The 14,483-nt window shown below is 36.7% G+C and overlaps 1 protein-coding gene across 2 annotated transcripts; it reads left to right on the top strand.

Annotated features, from left to right (window-relative positions):
• Window positions 1-673: 673 nt before the first annotated feature.
• On the top strand, window positions 674-14,461 carry ptpn2b (protein tyrosine phosphatase non-receptor type 2b). 2 transcript variants are annotated; one of them, XR_004341582.1, is made up of 11 exons: window positions 674-933; window positions 2,890-2,980; window positions 3,082-3,182; window positions 4,399-4,497; window positions 5,365-5,502; window positions 6,606-6,815; window positions 8,191-8,352; window positions 8,714-8,922; window positions 9,929-10,024; window positions 10,490-10,649; window positions 13,700-14,461. XR_004341582.1 is itself a non-coding variant. In XM_032581119.1 (10 exons), the coding sequence occupies exons 1-10, from the start codon at window positions 847-849 to the stop codon at window positions 13,719-13,721; spliced, it is 1,215 nt and encodes a 404-aa protein (XP_032437010.1). In that variant the 5' UTR covers window positions 676-846; the 3' UTR covers window positions 13,722-14,461. The 2 variants fall into 2 exon arrangements, 1 of the variants encoding a protein (XP_032437010.1); XM_032581119.1 differs by lacking the exon at window positions 10,490-10,649 and having other exon boundaries at window positions 676-933.
• The last annotated feature ends 22 nt before the right edge of the window (window positions 14,462-14,483 follow it).

The following is a 14,483-nucleotide window of genomic DNA, read 5'->3' as shown; positions in this document are numbered from 1 at the left end:
CCTTCAGATCTCTGTAGAAAACTGAAGCTTTCGTTTTATAGAAAGCTGAAGATAAAGAGACATTTTATTTAAGCATAAAAATGACTCTTCGCAAACATCCAAATCACCATAAAAATTATTTTGTTAGAGACAATAAAACAAACTAACTAACGAAACAAACAGACAAACAAAAAATATTGTGTTTTAGAATAGGATTTTGAAGATGACTAGATAGTGGGCATGACCAACCATTTTCCAACTTAAGATGAGATAGATCTTTTCAAAATTACTTCAACAACTTTTGCAATGATTATTGCACATTTTCTCGCTTTTTTTTTATGTTTTGTCTTTTATTTGTGTTTTAGTTAAACTCTATAAGATAAATGTCATACTGAAGGTAAAAAATATATATTCAGATAGTACTTTATATATATTTTTTTATATTAAAATGTTACATTTTATATTTTATATATATATTTTTAACATCACAAGAGAAGTTATTTGTACACTTACACTGAGGTAGATATAAAACAAAATCTATCAAATTAACTATTAAAACTGGAGAGTTGAATGAACTGGCTGTTGTTGGGAACGGTGCCAAATGAGTCGAATCCCGGAAACGAAACGTAATTCCAACTACCTGTTTGACCGTATTCATGTCTATGTGTTTGACAGCCAAGATAGAACCTTTTAGTGGCGCATGCGCATGGGGCTAGTCCCGAATGACAACTGCACCACATAACGGACAAACAGTCGGCACAGGAGCCGATGCTAACGCAGAAAGACTTAAGTCTCAGGTTAAGAACTCGTCTTACTCGGAGAACGTTATGAGGTAGATAGTTAAAATTTGAAATAAACCAGCTTTGGATGGAACAGACAGGCGCTGCCACCGTGAAAATGGACCAGGAGTTTGAAGACATGGACTCCAAAGGCCGGTGGCAGAAGCTTTACTCAGTAAGTGTGTTAGCATGCGTTAGCTAGCACAGAGCTAATTCGGTTTGTACGGAGAGCGCGCATTTTATTTGGCTGCATACACAAACTCTGACGCTGTAGTCAATGTTTTCACTTTTTGTCCAGTCTTATTTGTGACTCTTTTCTGCTCCAAGCTGATAAAGTAACTCTCACATGACGCCGTAATATCAACTTAATGTTTTGACACGAAGACTAAACTCAGCGTAAGGGGTTTAGCTCTTTGTAATTAACTGCATAAAGTTTTCTCCTTAACCTCTAATATACACGGTCGACCTTATGATTTCGTGTGTGTAGCTCTATCATTGGATCATTATTATAAGATCATTTTTATGTCCTCCGCTTTACTATAATCCATCTCCTGTTTTGTTTACAGTCAGCGTTGACTGGTAAATTATTTACATTGATCATAGTTAATAATCACCGTACTTAAAAATATAACCTGAAAACAAAAAGATTAAAAGTTGTATTTTGTTTCTCTGATTACTCGGGGTTAAAAAAAAAGGTTAACTTTCAGTTTAGTTTACTTATACTGCGCTAATTAACAACAAAGGCAGTTTGCAGGTGAAAAAGTCTAATGTTTATCCAGTTATCTAGAATCTGAGTTTGTCCAAGTTTGATTTATCTTATTGAAACTCACTACAACACAGTCCAAATGTGGAGTCACATTAAGGTCTAAGCAATTTTATTGCAGTTTAATCCTGATTATAGAATAGTAGAATAATCCTTTATTTGTCCCCCAGTGGTGGAACACATGTACAATACTGTAAAAGCGTTGGTACTAGGCTAGGGTAGGAGATGTTGTGTCTTCAAGATACACCGGCACACCACCGATCTGTTGGCAGGCCTATCAACTAGCATGCAGGGACACATGAGAAAAGTCTGGATTGTCTTGAGTCTGGGGTAGGAAGTGGTAGATGACAATCCCTTGATGAATGGAGTGACCAAGTAATTTCTGTCAGTAACAACTTCCTCACCAATCTCCCTGAGGTTTTAGGTTTTTATCACCAAGTTATTTTTTTCTGGAAAACCAATTCAAGTGGTAAAATATATTATTATTTGCAAGCCGCCTAGTCAAAATAAGTTGAGAATACCAGTTGTTGAAAAGTTTGTCTGGCTAAGGAAGCCCAGCCGATTGTGTCAAGTCATCTAACTGTGCTTACACAACAATCTGTGAACTTTGTTGAACCAGTGTGTGACCTATGCATAGGAAAATGTAGCAGCGCAGCTTCAGAGGAAAAAAATTAGAACAATTAACCATGACTCATCCCATCAATAATAAAAAAAAAACCCATTGAAGATCAGTGACTTAAAAATTAAATGTGTAGGGCTGACTATAGCAATATTTAGCAACACTTAAGATGATATATCCACACAATTTCATTTAAGAAAGTATTATGAAGGCTTAATGTTCTGATCTTGCCATGACCATTCAGCAAATGTTCTACCCTTTTCCCAAGTAAAATAACTAATTGATTTATTAATATCTTTTCAGCAATATTCCTGTTTTTTCTCATTTAAACGCAACACGAAACAAAATTGTTCTATGGAAAAAAGGAATTTAGCTAACTGTCATTTTCATTCTATTGTGAAATCTAAATTAAGATTACAAACCATTTTCAATTCTTTGAGGGACAGCAGACTTTGTTTAGGCTAGAAATTAAAATGTATAATTTTTGGGAATTATAGTGCTAAACATTAACAAAGAGATTGAATGCTTGGTCGGGTAAAAAAATGGATTCAACTTTGACTTTGTGCCTCTGCTATGTTGCTATTACATTTTTTAAAAAGCAAATGATCATCTTTTTTTTGTTTTATCTCTGTTACAACTAGAAAAATAAAGTTATTTATAATAATAGTGCTACAAAACTCGAATTGACAAGGTAAATTATGATGCATTATTTGCATTCCTCGGTTTTAAACCTTTGATCTTCTTTCTAGGAAATCAGGAATCAATCCCACGAGTGCTCTTACAAAGTGGCAAAGTATCCAGAAAATCGCAACCGAAACAGATACAGAGATGTCAGTCCATGTGGGTAAACATTTGCGTTTCCTGTTCCAGCCTGTTGCGAAGTCTGCCAATTTACAACTAGTAGTAAAATATTTTCCTTCCGCTACTTTTCCTCCCTGCAGTTGATCACAGTCGGGTCAAGCTGGAGAATGCAGAAAACGACTACATCAACGCCAGTCTGGTGGTGATGGAAGACGCCCAAAGAAGTTACATTTTAACACAGGCAAGTAAAATCAGTGGGAACAATCAAGCAAAAACATCAGTGTGGTGTTCAAAGAACCAATTTATGTCTGTTTTATTTGTAGACCTATTTACAATGACCCTCACTGTTAATAATTTGTTGACTTTTTAAGTAGTTTTATTCAACGAATAAAATATATAAAGACTTTTACCACAAAATCTTTTAGCGTGTTTGTTTTCTAGCGTTTCTTTGGGGTTAGGTTATTTCCTGAAATGACAAAAGCATGCATAACTATAGTTGATTTTCACCACTCTGCTGTAATTATGCAAAAAGAAATTAATGTAATAGCAAAGTTTTTATTTGGAATTTTTACTTTTTTTTTTTTTTATTCAAATACATTATATCTCTAGTTAGACCTGAGATGAGAAACGTACAGAAATTAAGCACTGTGTATTTGCTATAAAAGGAAGTTCAGTTTATGAATAGAAAAAGGCAAGGTAATTATTTTCTATGGTTATTTGCATCCTTATCTCTTTCTCTGCTGCTGTGGAAAAAAGATGCTTGCTTTAATACTTTTTCCAGAGTTTTGGTTTAGGGGGAAATATTTTGAAAAGTAACTGTATTTTTATAAAGATGAAAAATATTAATTTTAAAACATTAATTTCAATAGGCTCAGCCACTCCACAACATTCATGCATACTATGCATTTGCATAGTAATCAGAAGGCATGCTTCAATCGTGTTACTCTGAACCTTTTTCCAGCAAAGCCTAATTGCCTGGAACCCTTAATTTTCATTAGGGGGGAAGTTGTGTGAAATTTGACTGCAATGCTGTTTATGCAGATTACATGCAGTGGGGCTGTAAAACATTCCCTGCGCAGTTTGAAATCCTGAAATGTTGCCTTGACTACGATAAATTTGGTCATTTTAAAAAATGAGAAAAAGTCTATTCCAGTTAAATTTACCAAAAGCATAATAGTTATGAGTCTGAGTTTAAATCGGGATGACTAAATCATAATGCTTATATAAGGATGAGCCAACTGAAGACTTCAATTCAAAAAGTGGCTGTATTTTGGTTAAACTTCTACAAAGGTAATCTATTTTTATCCTTGTAAATGCAGTGGAAACAGATGGGCCCCTGAAAAAGCCCCTAAAGTTAAAATACTGCTGCTACATGTTAAGCAGCCAACTAGAGAAGTTAATGGCGTTGCTTACTGGAGAAACATTGCATGCAACTGTGCTGTTTGTTTTGTCCACAGGGCCCCCTCAAGAACACTTGCGGCCACTTTTGGCTCATGATCTGGGAGCAGAAGACGAAGGCGGTCATCATGCTCAACAGGGTCATAGAGAAAGGATCAGTGAGTACTGGATGGAAAAAAAAAAAAAGTATTCAACACCGGTACTCGGATATGTGCTGAAATGCTAAACAGACCACAGCACGGGTGGTTGCACCATTACCATTGAATGATTAGTTTTACACAGTGAGTTACTGACCCACAGCATCCTTTAAAGTGCCATCCATCCATCACTTATATGTCTGCTTTAAAGTGGCCCAGAATTTAGTGTAGGGAAGTATGGATTTTTATAATAAAAGTGCAGGAATCATGTTTTTATGAATACACTTTATCAGCAGATTATTGTTTAACCAACGACAGAAAGATGTAGTGTGTTTGTGATGAAAGCCAACCTCTTAGCCCTGTAACTCCATGATCCCACGTTGTGCAGATTAAATACTCAAATAAACCTCTCACAAACTGCACAGCTGTGACCTCGCTTTCTGAGTAAAGCAGCTGGATTGGATCTCTCTTTGTCATGAGATTTACCATTTCTTGGAAATGGAAGATAAAGAGCACGTAGTGCACAGATAGTATGAATGCAAAAAAGCCTTTCTGTGTGTTTTCTGTGGTTTTTCAGCAACAAGCAATTATTTTTGTTGAATAATGTAATCAATTTAATCAAGCTTCATGTTCTTGTTACGTGTCTGATTAAAGACATGACCTCTGTTTTTATTTCCTGAGAAAATGGTCAAATGATTGCTCTTGTTCAAACCACTATGTTTATAGTTAGTAATTTTATTGCAGTTGGGTTGTTTTACCATTGCTTGACGTAGTTTATCCTATTATTATAAGGGTCAAATTATCCTCCTGCTTAGTCAGTTGTTTATTTTTATTTGGACAATGTCCAACCTATGTCTCTACTATTTTTATTTTTTCTTTCTGCAACAGGAAAAGTGTGCCCAGTACTGGCCGACGGCAGAGGAGAGAGAGATGGCCTTCAGAGACACGCGCTTTATGGTCACACTGTTGTCAGAAGACACCAAGTCTTACTACACCACCAGAGTATTGCAGCTGCAGAATATTAATGTAGGCTGCTGCTTTATTTAGCACATATCTTTAATTTGAACTAATCCAAAGATAATATAAAGACACACTGTGTTTCCTAAATATTTTCAGAAGTGATGCATTGTTGTGATTGTCTTGCAGATCTTGCAGCATTGCAGTTTTATGATTTTAACTTTAATATTTAAGTGGTCTAAACACAACATGCTTTATAACTTTGGAGTATTTAATATTCAATCTGAATCTTGTTTTAGGTGCCATTGCCTCGAAACTTTTCCAATTTGTTGTTAGTACAACAACTAACTTCATTGTATTTAGTAGGGATTTTATGTGAAGGTGAACTTCTACCATAGCCTCAACTATTGGTACTCCTTGAATTTTTTTAACATTGCGTCACACTGTTAAAAAAATGTTGAAGCTTCTCTAATACAAGCTTCAATGTAATTAAGATAATTAAGATTTTACTGAGCAACTACGTGTTGTGAGATGGGAGGCAGATGCTGCATGGTTTTCACATTTTTAAGCATAAAAATCTTGATAGCGATACAGTATTCTGTGAAACTGGGTTTTTCTGCAGTTTCAGTTGCAAGTCTTTAGGGGTTTGACTCTACTAACTTTGTAAACCTCAATATGGAAATTTTCAACCATTTTTCTTTTAAGAATAAATCAAACTTGGACAGATCGGTTGGAAGCAGCAATGTTTAAGCATTTCGTCAGATTCTCATTTAGTTGGATTTAGGTGTGGACTTTGACTAGACTATTTCAACACATAAATCTGCATTGATATGTGCACCAACATGTTTTCTTCCTTATTTAGCTTCACCTATCTTAAAATAGAAAAAAAATAGGAAAGAAAAACTTTATATGTCCCAACTGGTGACAGATTAAAAGCACATAACGCTTTCTTTTAACTCTCATTCACCTTCTTTGTCCACCAGATGTTGATTTTGTTAATGAACAGAAGCTGAAACTTGTTGCACTTTTTTCAGCTATTTAACACGCTTCACTGAACCTCATATAACCTCACACATACTGACAGGAATCAGCACCTTAGAATCAGTGGAAACAAACAGTGGGTAGTAATTTCCCTGCTCCTAATTTTAGCTACATTCGTCTTCCTTTCACAGACGGGCGAGAAGAGAGAGATCCATCACTTTCACTACACCACGTGGCCTGATTTCGGTGTCCCTGAATCCCCGGCATCCTTCCTGAACTTCCTCTTTAAAGTGCGGGAATCTGGAGCGTTAGGGTTGGACCACGGACCGGCAGTGGTGCACTGCAGTGCTGGAATTGGACGCTCGGGGACATTCTCATTAGTAGACACATGCCTTGTTCTTGTAAGTGCATTTGCTTCCCCCCCCTCCCCCTTTAGTCTATACGTCCTCTGAGGGAATAAATGTTTTTTTTATTTGCCCTATCACATCAACCAGCAGCAGTTCTTCCTATAATGTGTTGCTGTGTCTGCACACTATGTCTTATATGCTTGCAAACTGCCAGGAAAACAACATTTTGCTTTCCTAATATATATTCAGTTGGAAATCCATGCATTTATATTAATGTGGTAAGTTTTAACCCATAGCAGATACCCAGCTTGCTTATGAAACTTTTTGTTAAATTTAGTCATATTTTACATAAAAGTTTCTATAATAAAACAAGGTCGAATTTAGAGTTTTTCATTTAGATGTTAATATTTGAGTACATCTTAATTCCTTCCAAATGGGACAAAGAGGTTGTTTTGTAATCTGTGTATCCAATCTGAAATCGTTGCTGCCTCTGCTGAACACTTAGTCACACACTTGAAAAATCACGCCATGAAATATGGGAATCGACTGCTGGAAACTCAGTTACACTATTCGTATTCAACCTGCAATAGGAACTTGTATTGCAGCTGCCTTAAAACATCTAATCTTCTTCATATCTAGTCAAATAAAATGTGACCATGTGCTTTGATGAACCATTCATATCTTTTGACCTTTTCCCATTTAGCTACATTACTTGAGCTTATTTAATTGAAATTTTATGTGATAAAGCAAATTATAAATTGTTCACATAGCGCATTCTTCAAATTGTTCTTCACATTTGTGCACTTAGTCCTTGTAAGCCTGGCTTTTGCTTCGAATATTGCTATCTATCTTAGCTTTGCACGGCTACAGATTGATTTTGTCATTCATTACATTTTATAAAATGCCTCCAGACACCTCTTGATTACTTTTCTCATTAGTGCTCTCTTTGCCCAGCCTGTTAATTCAGGTGGACGGCCCCGACTTGGTTGGTTTGCAGTTTTACTTTTCTATTTCCATTCTCAGATGATGGATTGAATCGCGCTCCATGAGGTCTCTAAAAGTTTGCAATATTGTTTTCCAACTTGAACCCGATTTTAACGTCTCTGCAACTTTATCCCTCACCTGTCTGCTCTGCTCCTTGGTCTTTATGAGGTTTTCTTTCTGAGTGGTTCTTTATCAAATCTCTTGTTATAAGAAAAAACACTTTTGATTTTAATAGTTAGACTGCCAGTATCAGTCTTCCTCCACAGGGAACTGTAAACTCTTTGTTGTGAGGTGCTTGCTCTATTTTAATTGCTATGGCCAACTGAGAAATCCACATTCATATGAGAGTTCCTGTTTAAACAACGCAGAACACAGAAAATCAGGAAGTCACCAGAGAAAGTTCCTCCAAAAAAGCTGAGCCAAGTTGTGTTGCTTTTTCTTCTAGATGGACAAACGGAAAGATCCGTTGTCAGTGGACATCAAGAACATCCTTTTAAAGATGAGGAAGTACCGCATGGGTCTGATCCAGACTCCCGAACAGCTGCGCTTCTCCTACATGGCTGTCCTTGAAGGAGCAAAGTTCATCATGGGCGACTCTTCTGTGCAGGTACGACTCGTACTCATACACCCCAACTTATGATTTGTTTAATTTTCAGGTGTTGGTTTTTACTATCCATTTTAATTATATGTAATATTTGTGATATATTGTTTGCAGTTCAATAAACAGATTCTTTCTTATCAGTGAATTTTTAGTTGGAAGTAAAAATACACTGCCTGGGGCAAAAAAAAAAAAAAAAGGAAAAGGTTGCTTCCTGAATTTAGCTAAGCAAATGGGGACTAACCTTCTAGGCAATACACAAATTATCGACAATTAAGTGTTTTAGTGTCTTATTTTGTCACCTGGATTCATCCAGGCCAACTCTTTGACATTTATTGACTTCCTCTCTTCCATATTTTTTCACCGGTAGAACCAATGGCGTGTGTTGTCTGAGGAAGATCAGGAGCCGTCCTCAGAGTCTCCGCCCTCCTCCGAGCCTCAGGCCCGGTGTCCACCGGAGCGACACAATGGGACCCAGAGAGGAGGTCAGCAGGAGGAGGCAGAGGACTACAGACAGGACAGCAGAGTTCCTACTCAGTCTTCCTGCAAGGAACAGGAGCTGGATGGCAGCACAACACAGTCAGTATCATATATATGCAGTTTCATTTGGCACTAATAAACGATGCTCAAAGATCTTAATGGAAATAAATGTATCTCATAATTTATGAAAAATTAGACCAAAAGTTGAACTTTATCTTCCCATTGAACAAGAGTTAAGCTAATGCCAAATCTCTAATATCTATTTGTTAAAACACTAAGATTCTACTATAGAACAGGAGGGGAAAAAGAGTGCCTCCTTCATGGTCCTGAATCGAGATTTGGACTTTCACTCAGCTCCCACGGTTTCGTTTTTCACCTGGATTAGGTGTAACGGGTTTTGTTCACTGGAAAGCCTGAGGGACGTTCCTCACTTTAGAGTCAGAATGGAAAAAAGAATCTGGTGCAACTAAACACTTAAGTTTGCAGAAGTTTGCAAACTTGGTGTAAACTCAAAAACATTTATCACAACCAAATTTGGAGAAGTTCATCAGGCTTTTCGTCAAAGGCTTTGTCTGGAGAATGAGTCGTCAAGAAATGCTAATCACCCAATCAGAATTCCACTGGACAATGCTGCGACAGAGGTCCAATAAGAAAAATGGATTATTGGATTTTGGTTGTGTTGTTTTTTGTTTTTTGTTTTTTGCTACTGCACTTTATTTAGACAAGAGACACACCAATCAATCCTTCAAAATAAAACCATCTCCAACTCTAATCTTTCTACTGAATAAAGAGACATTTCACATTCATATTCAACAGATTTATCCATGTTTTACTTTACCTAATCATGGATAATTCAAAAGAAAATTCATATATACACAAATATACACACACCGTGCTTTATGCATTTTGCCAATGTATAAATTGGCAAAAATGGTATCAATTACATAAAACATACTTGCAAATGTCCAGGGTATTCAGACATGACTCTTTCAGTCAATAAAGGATGATTTGAAGTTACTTGGTGAAGGCGGTAAATTCTGTACTCTGTGCATAAAAGTAATTAGAAAGACGTCACTAAACCAATGTTCATCTTCTTTTTACGCAGCAAACGACGCAGAGAAGATAACATGTCCAAATCTGTCAACACCAAAACACCCCAAGGCAAGTCCAGGTCAACCGACTCGGACAGGAAGAGGAAAAGGTGATTAAATCTTGAGGTTCAAACCACTTTGTGTTTCTTTTGCATTTATTCAGAACCTTGTTTAATTTCTAATAAATGCCAGTGCAAAGTTAGATATAAAACATGTAGATGAAGAAGACAGTGAGATCCTGTCCATCATATCTGTCGAAAGAAGGCTGATGCATAAAATCTGCATTTCTGCAAAATCTGCTATTGTGCAGATTTATTTGTTTGTTTATTTATTTGAAGAAGAAAGAGTCCTGATGAGATTTCTTCAGTTTACTGGCGTCTCAGTGTTGTTGTCCTAGAAAGACTTACAGTTAGACCTGATGGAGCATTTACTCTGATGACAGCACAGCGTCGAAGTCACTTCTGAGAAGCCTCCCTTTGTTGTGTGATATGTCAGCGGTGTTCCAGTAAGAGCAGCGTGAAAGTGCAATCGTTTCTGATCAGGTCTCACTCTCCTGTTGTGGTTTTCCTGGACAGTTTGGGGTGTATTTGCTGCACATGACGAGACATTTCCTGTCCGGTGGGGGGCAGCCTGTCTTTACTCCCCTCCGAGACAGAAACGACCACGAGGAGAACGTTTAGAGGAGGAACTTTATCCACAGCTTGTGAAAACGATCAGCCACTTTTGTACCTGGAGGTGTGTGTGTGGGGGTGTGCGTGGGGGTGTGTGTGTGTGTGTGTGTGGCTGTGTGGTTTGGAGTTGTGGCTGCTCTTCAGCATGGTGTGTGTATATTTGTGTTCACCTGTGGTTAATGCTTTGTGAAACTGAAATGTCAGGCTGAACTAAACCAAAGCGAGATGCAAATGTGTTGAACATAGGAACGTTTTAATTGTGCCTTTTTTGTTTTGTAAGCAGAATTAATTTATGGTAATTCATGTGAAAGTACAAATTTAGTGGTGTGATCGACAGAATCCACAATGTAGTTCTGTAAAAAGAAAAAGAGGAGATAATTTCTGAACAAATCACTTTTCTTTTGCTGCTGCTTCTAACATTCAGTTATAGTTTCTTGAGTCTCAGCATGTTTCGCTTAAACTGTGAGATGCTGTTCTGAATGTATGATTTTTATTTTTTTGTTATTTTTAGATTAGTTTGAAAAGCTTAAAGCTTCTTTGTATACTTTTGTTCTGAGTCAAAACAAAGTGCCTGTTCATACACTAGCTTCTTACGTTGGCATTGACATATCACTTCCCATTTTCTTTTTGTATTCATGTCATTAAACAATATCAAGGGAGTTTAGTTGTTGATGTAGTTAAGTACCTTCATAAATTACAGAGGCATAAAAATACATTTGAGTTTTAATTTAGATGTATATTTTACTACTACTTTTATTCTCATTTATGAGTTCTTTTCCAAGTTTGGACCAGTTGACTTCTACAAAATAACTCATAAATGACCTCCTACTAGTACATATTGAGTCATACAGTCACATTTTCTGTACAGTTGACTCTGAGCAGGTTGTAGAAAGTATGAGACGACTCATTTTTCAGTTTGGTACAATTTGACTAAAATTGGAAACGTTCATAGAGGAAAAATGATTATCATTTGTTGCTGAACAAAACCCTCAGGTTTTCTTCACATGGCTTCAGATGGCAACCATGTGGATCTTTTGTTTTTGTCTCGTGCTTATCCGTGCTCAGGTCAGGGGCACAAGTCCAGGACCATCCAAGACTCCAAATAATTCAGATTAGAATAGAGTAGGAATGAGCTTTATTTTCCCTCAACTGGGAAATCCAGATTTTCCAGCAGCAAAGTGACGGGCAACTCAAAACATGCAGGTTCACACAAATACAGAAGTATGCAAACAGAAAGTAAGAATATGAGATTACAGTGGAGGGAAATTTACAGCATCAGAAAAAAATGTGTGATTATTAGAAATGCTATGATTCAAATAAATGTGAAACTGAATAGAACTGATGGAAACAAGTACAATATGTACCTTTGTGTTTATAAAAAAAAAATCTACAATAAATGGAAAAGTTATGCAAATAACAGATTGGATGTAAAAATGTTGGTAGATTTGAGGGCAGTGATGGTTATAAAGCCAAGCAGCTGCTGGGAGGAAGGATCTGTGGTTACGTTCTTTTGTGCACCAAGGATTCAGCAATGCATTAACTTCAATTTTCTAAAATCTATGAGAAATACGTTGGCACATTATTACACCTTTTTATTGTGCCTTTATTCTCTACATAATAAATAAAGATCTTTTTACCCACCAAAGGGTTTTTGCACAAAATGTTCACTGTATTCAAAGAAATTCAACAAAACCTGTTAAGTTAAAATAATTAAAACGATTCTGAGCTTATTATTGGTTAGTTTTTCACAAGCAGAAATCTAATGATTATCTGTTATTAGCGATAACATTTCCTGTTATCCGTGATCAGGAAATGATCACCGGTTACTGTTACGTTTGCTGCCCTGCAAGATTTCGCTCCACATGCACAAGCTAACTAAGCCTGAACAGAAGAGAATCAGTTTTTCTCAGGAAAATGTCGCCCATCTGTCTCTGAATATATGCATAACTACCTGAAAGGTGATCACTGTTTAAGCTGTCGTCACCTGTTTTGTTTTTAAGCTCTTTGGGGGCCTTGGAAAGTCGACAGCATTGCTGCCAAAGGCAATACAGCCACACTAGGATGAGGATCAGGTCATTATTTAGTGTTTGTAATTATTCACAAGGTTAATTTATAACTGAAAAGTCATATTTTTGTTTATAGCTTTCCTAAATACACCTAATATTTACAGCACTTACTTCAAAATTTAGCTCTGCTACGTGAACGCACCGTATCTCAATCTCGTTTAATTTCTTATCTGTATGGACTTAAAGTCCACACAGTTGCCAGCTTTGTCCCCAATAAATTAAATGATGAATATGTGATAACACAGTAAAAAGCTTATTGCATCTTATTTACTATTTAGTAATGAGGAATAAAAATATTGTTTTCAGATGTAGAAATGTACATTTAAGTGTGACATGCATTTGTTTTTAGCCCCCCATTACTAAATGTGGGCATTTATCATTTATTTTGATAAATATTCATTTATCATTTTCACAAAAAATTACAATGAATTATTATTAGTTCTCCGTTTGGTCAATAAATTTGAAAATATAAAATGCAATTATTGTTTGCTGCTTAATGACAAATCACACTTTCATTGGTCTCCTGAAGAATATTACACATGGGTATGTTTGGGGTTATTATTGCTGTGCTCCTAAAAAAAAAAGTTATTTTTATTTTGATAAAACTTTAAGTCCATACTTTGATGCCTCTAAATAAATTGCAGTACAATCAGTTTTCCTTAGAGAAGCCACTTAATTAGCTGTGTAATTTTCTGTATAATTACTCTATCCTGTGAAGAATAAAAACCAGCAGGAAGACAGCAGAAGTTAAAAGCAGGTCACCAACAACATCCTGACCCATGAATGTCTTAAATACTGAAAATACTAAACCAGGTGTCCATTTTCTCCACAATTTTTGCGCTGCTTTGCGTTTGTCAGACCATCAAGATGGAAATGCTCAGATAACCTGCAGTGCTGAGTGGGATGCTTCTGTTTAAAGTGTGAAATTCTGCTTTTAATTCATCTAATACGACTCTCTGCACGTCTCGCACGATTGAAGTGATTCAAGGCAAGCATCCGAAACGTCACAGCGGTCTGAGTTTCTTTTCCACTTTGTGTCTCGTGACAGGATGAAAACCAGCGACTGCTAACCAGCTCCACCTGAGTTCGGCTCCGGCAGCGAAGCCAGCCTCGGCAGGGAACTCCAGCTCTCCACCCCGCTATCCAAACCTCCGTGCTCTTCCTCCTCTTCTTTTTTTTACGTTCGTCATGGTTTTAGTCCGGCCAAGTCCCATGTTTTCAGCAACACTCGCCTCATAACTCTTCATGTCTTTAGCTTCAGCGTTTTCCCCCAAATCCTCTCTGAAATGTTTACAGCAGACACTTTGACATTCACACAGGAGCTTTAAACCCCCTCCTCAGACCTCACCTCCGCGTTTTGCTTTTATTGTTTTCCTCTCATTCTGACCTCTCTTATAAGACTGAACAGTAGGGGGGGTACGCATTGCCAATTTGTAATGCTGTTCATATGTGTATTTTTAGAAAAAAAAAAAAAGAAAATTTTTTCAGAGGCGAACCCAAGAGGTACTATTTTTTATAAAAAATCTACTTGAAGTTTTTAAAGGTGACGTGGGGTTTGGGATAAGACAAGCACTGCCTCCTCCCCCAAGTAATAGTGGCATGATATTTCAATGATGTACATAGTGCTCTGTTGGTTTTTTAAAGATGTGTATTAAAGATATTTTTGCTTGTAAAGAGAAAAATAAAGAGCTTATGTTACAGATCTTAATGCTGCAGAAAACTCATGACTTGTTCTCCTTTTGAAATTAAGTTGTCTTAAGTTTATTTAGAGTGTAAGCTCAAAATAAAACTGGTATTTTGTTTACCTACACATCTGTATTTCTCGTTTTTAT

This window comes from Xiphophorus hellerii, chromosome 13, assembly GCF_003331165.1.
Source record: "Xiphophorus hellerii strain 12219 chromosome 13, Xiphophorus_hellerii-4.1, whole genome shotgun sequence".
Classification (NCBI taxonomy): domain Eukaryota; kingdom Metazoa; phylum Chordata; class Actinopteri; order Cyprinodontiformes; family Poeciliidae; genus Xiphophorus; species Xiphophorus hellerii.
The sequence above is the reverse complement of the archived record's forward strand: the minus strand, read 5'-3'. Positions and strand labels throughout refer to the sequence as shown.

What these genes read in the sequence shown, in the direction of transcription:
- ptpn2b (XM_032581119.1), top strand. Translation starts at nt 847, where the DNA reads ATGGAACAGACAGGCGCTGCCACCGTGAAAATGGACCAGGAGTTTGAA. An exon ending in GAAGTTACATTTTAACACAG is followed by an intron (nt 3,183 to 4,398) that starts GCAAGTAAAATC and finishes TTTTGTCCACAG; the next exon opens with GGCCCCCTCAAGAACACTTG. An exon ending in GGGTCATAGAGAAAGGATCA is followed by an intron (nt 4,498 to 5,364) that starts GTGAGTACTGGA and finishes TTTCTGCAACAG; the next exon opens with GAAAAGTGTGCCCAGTACTG.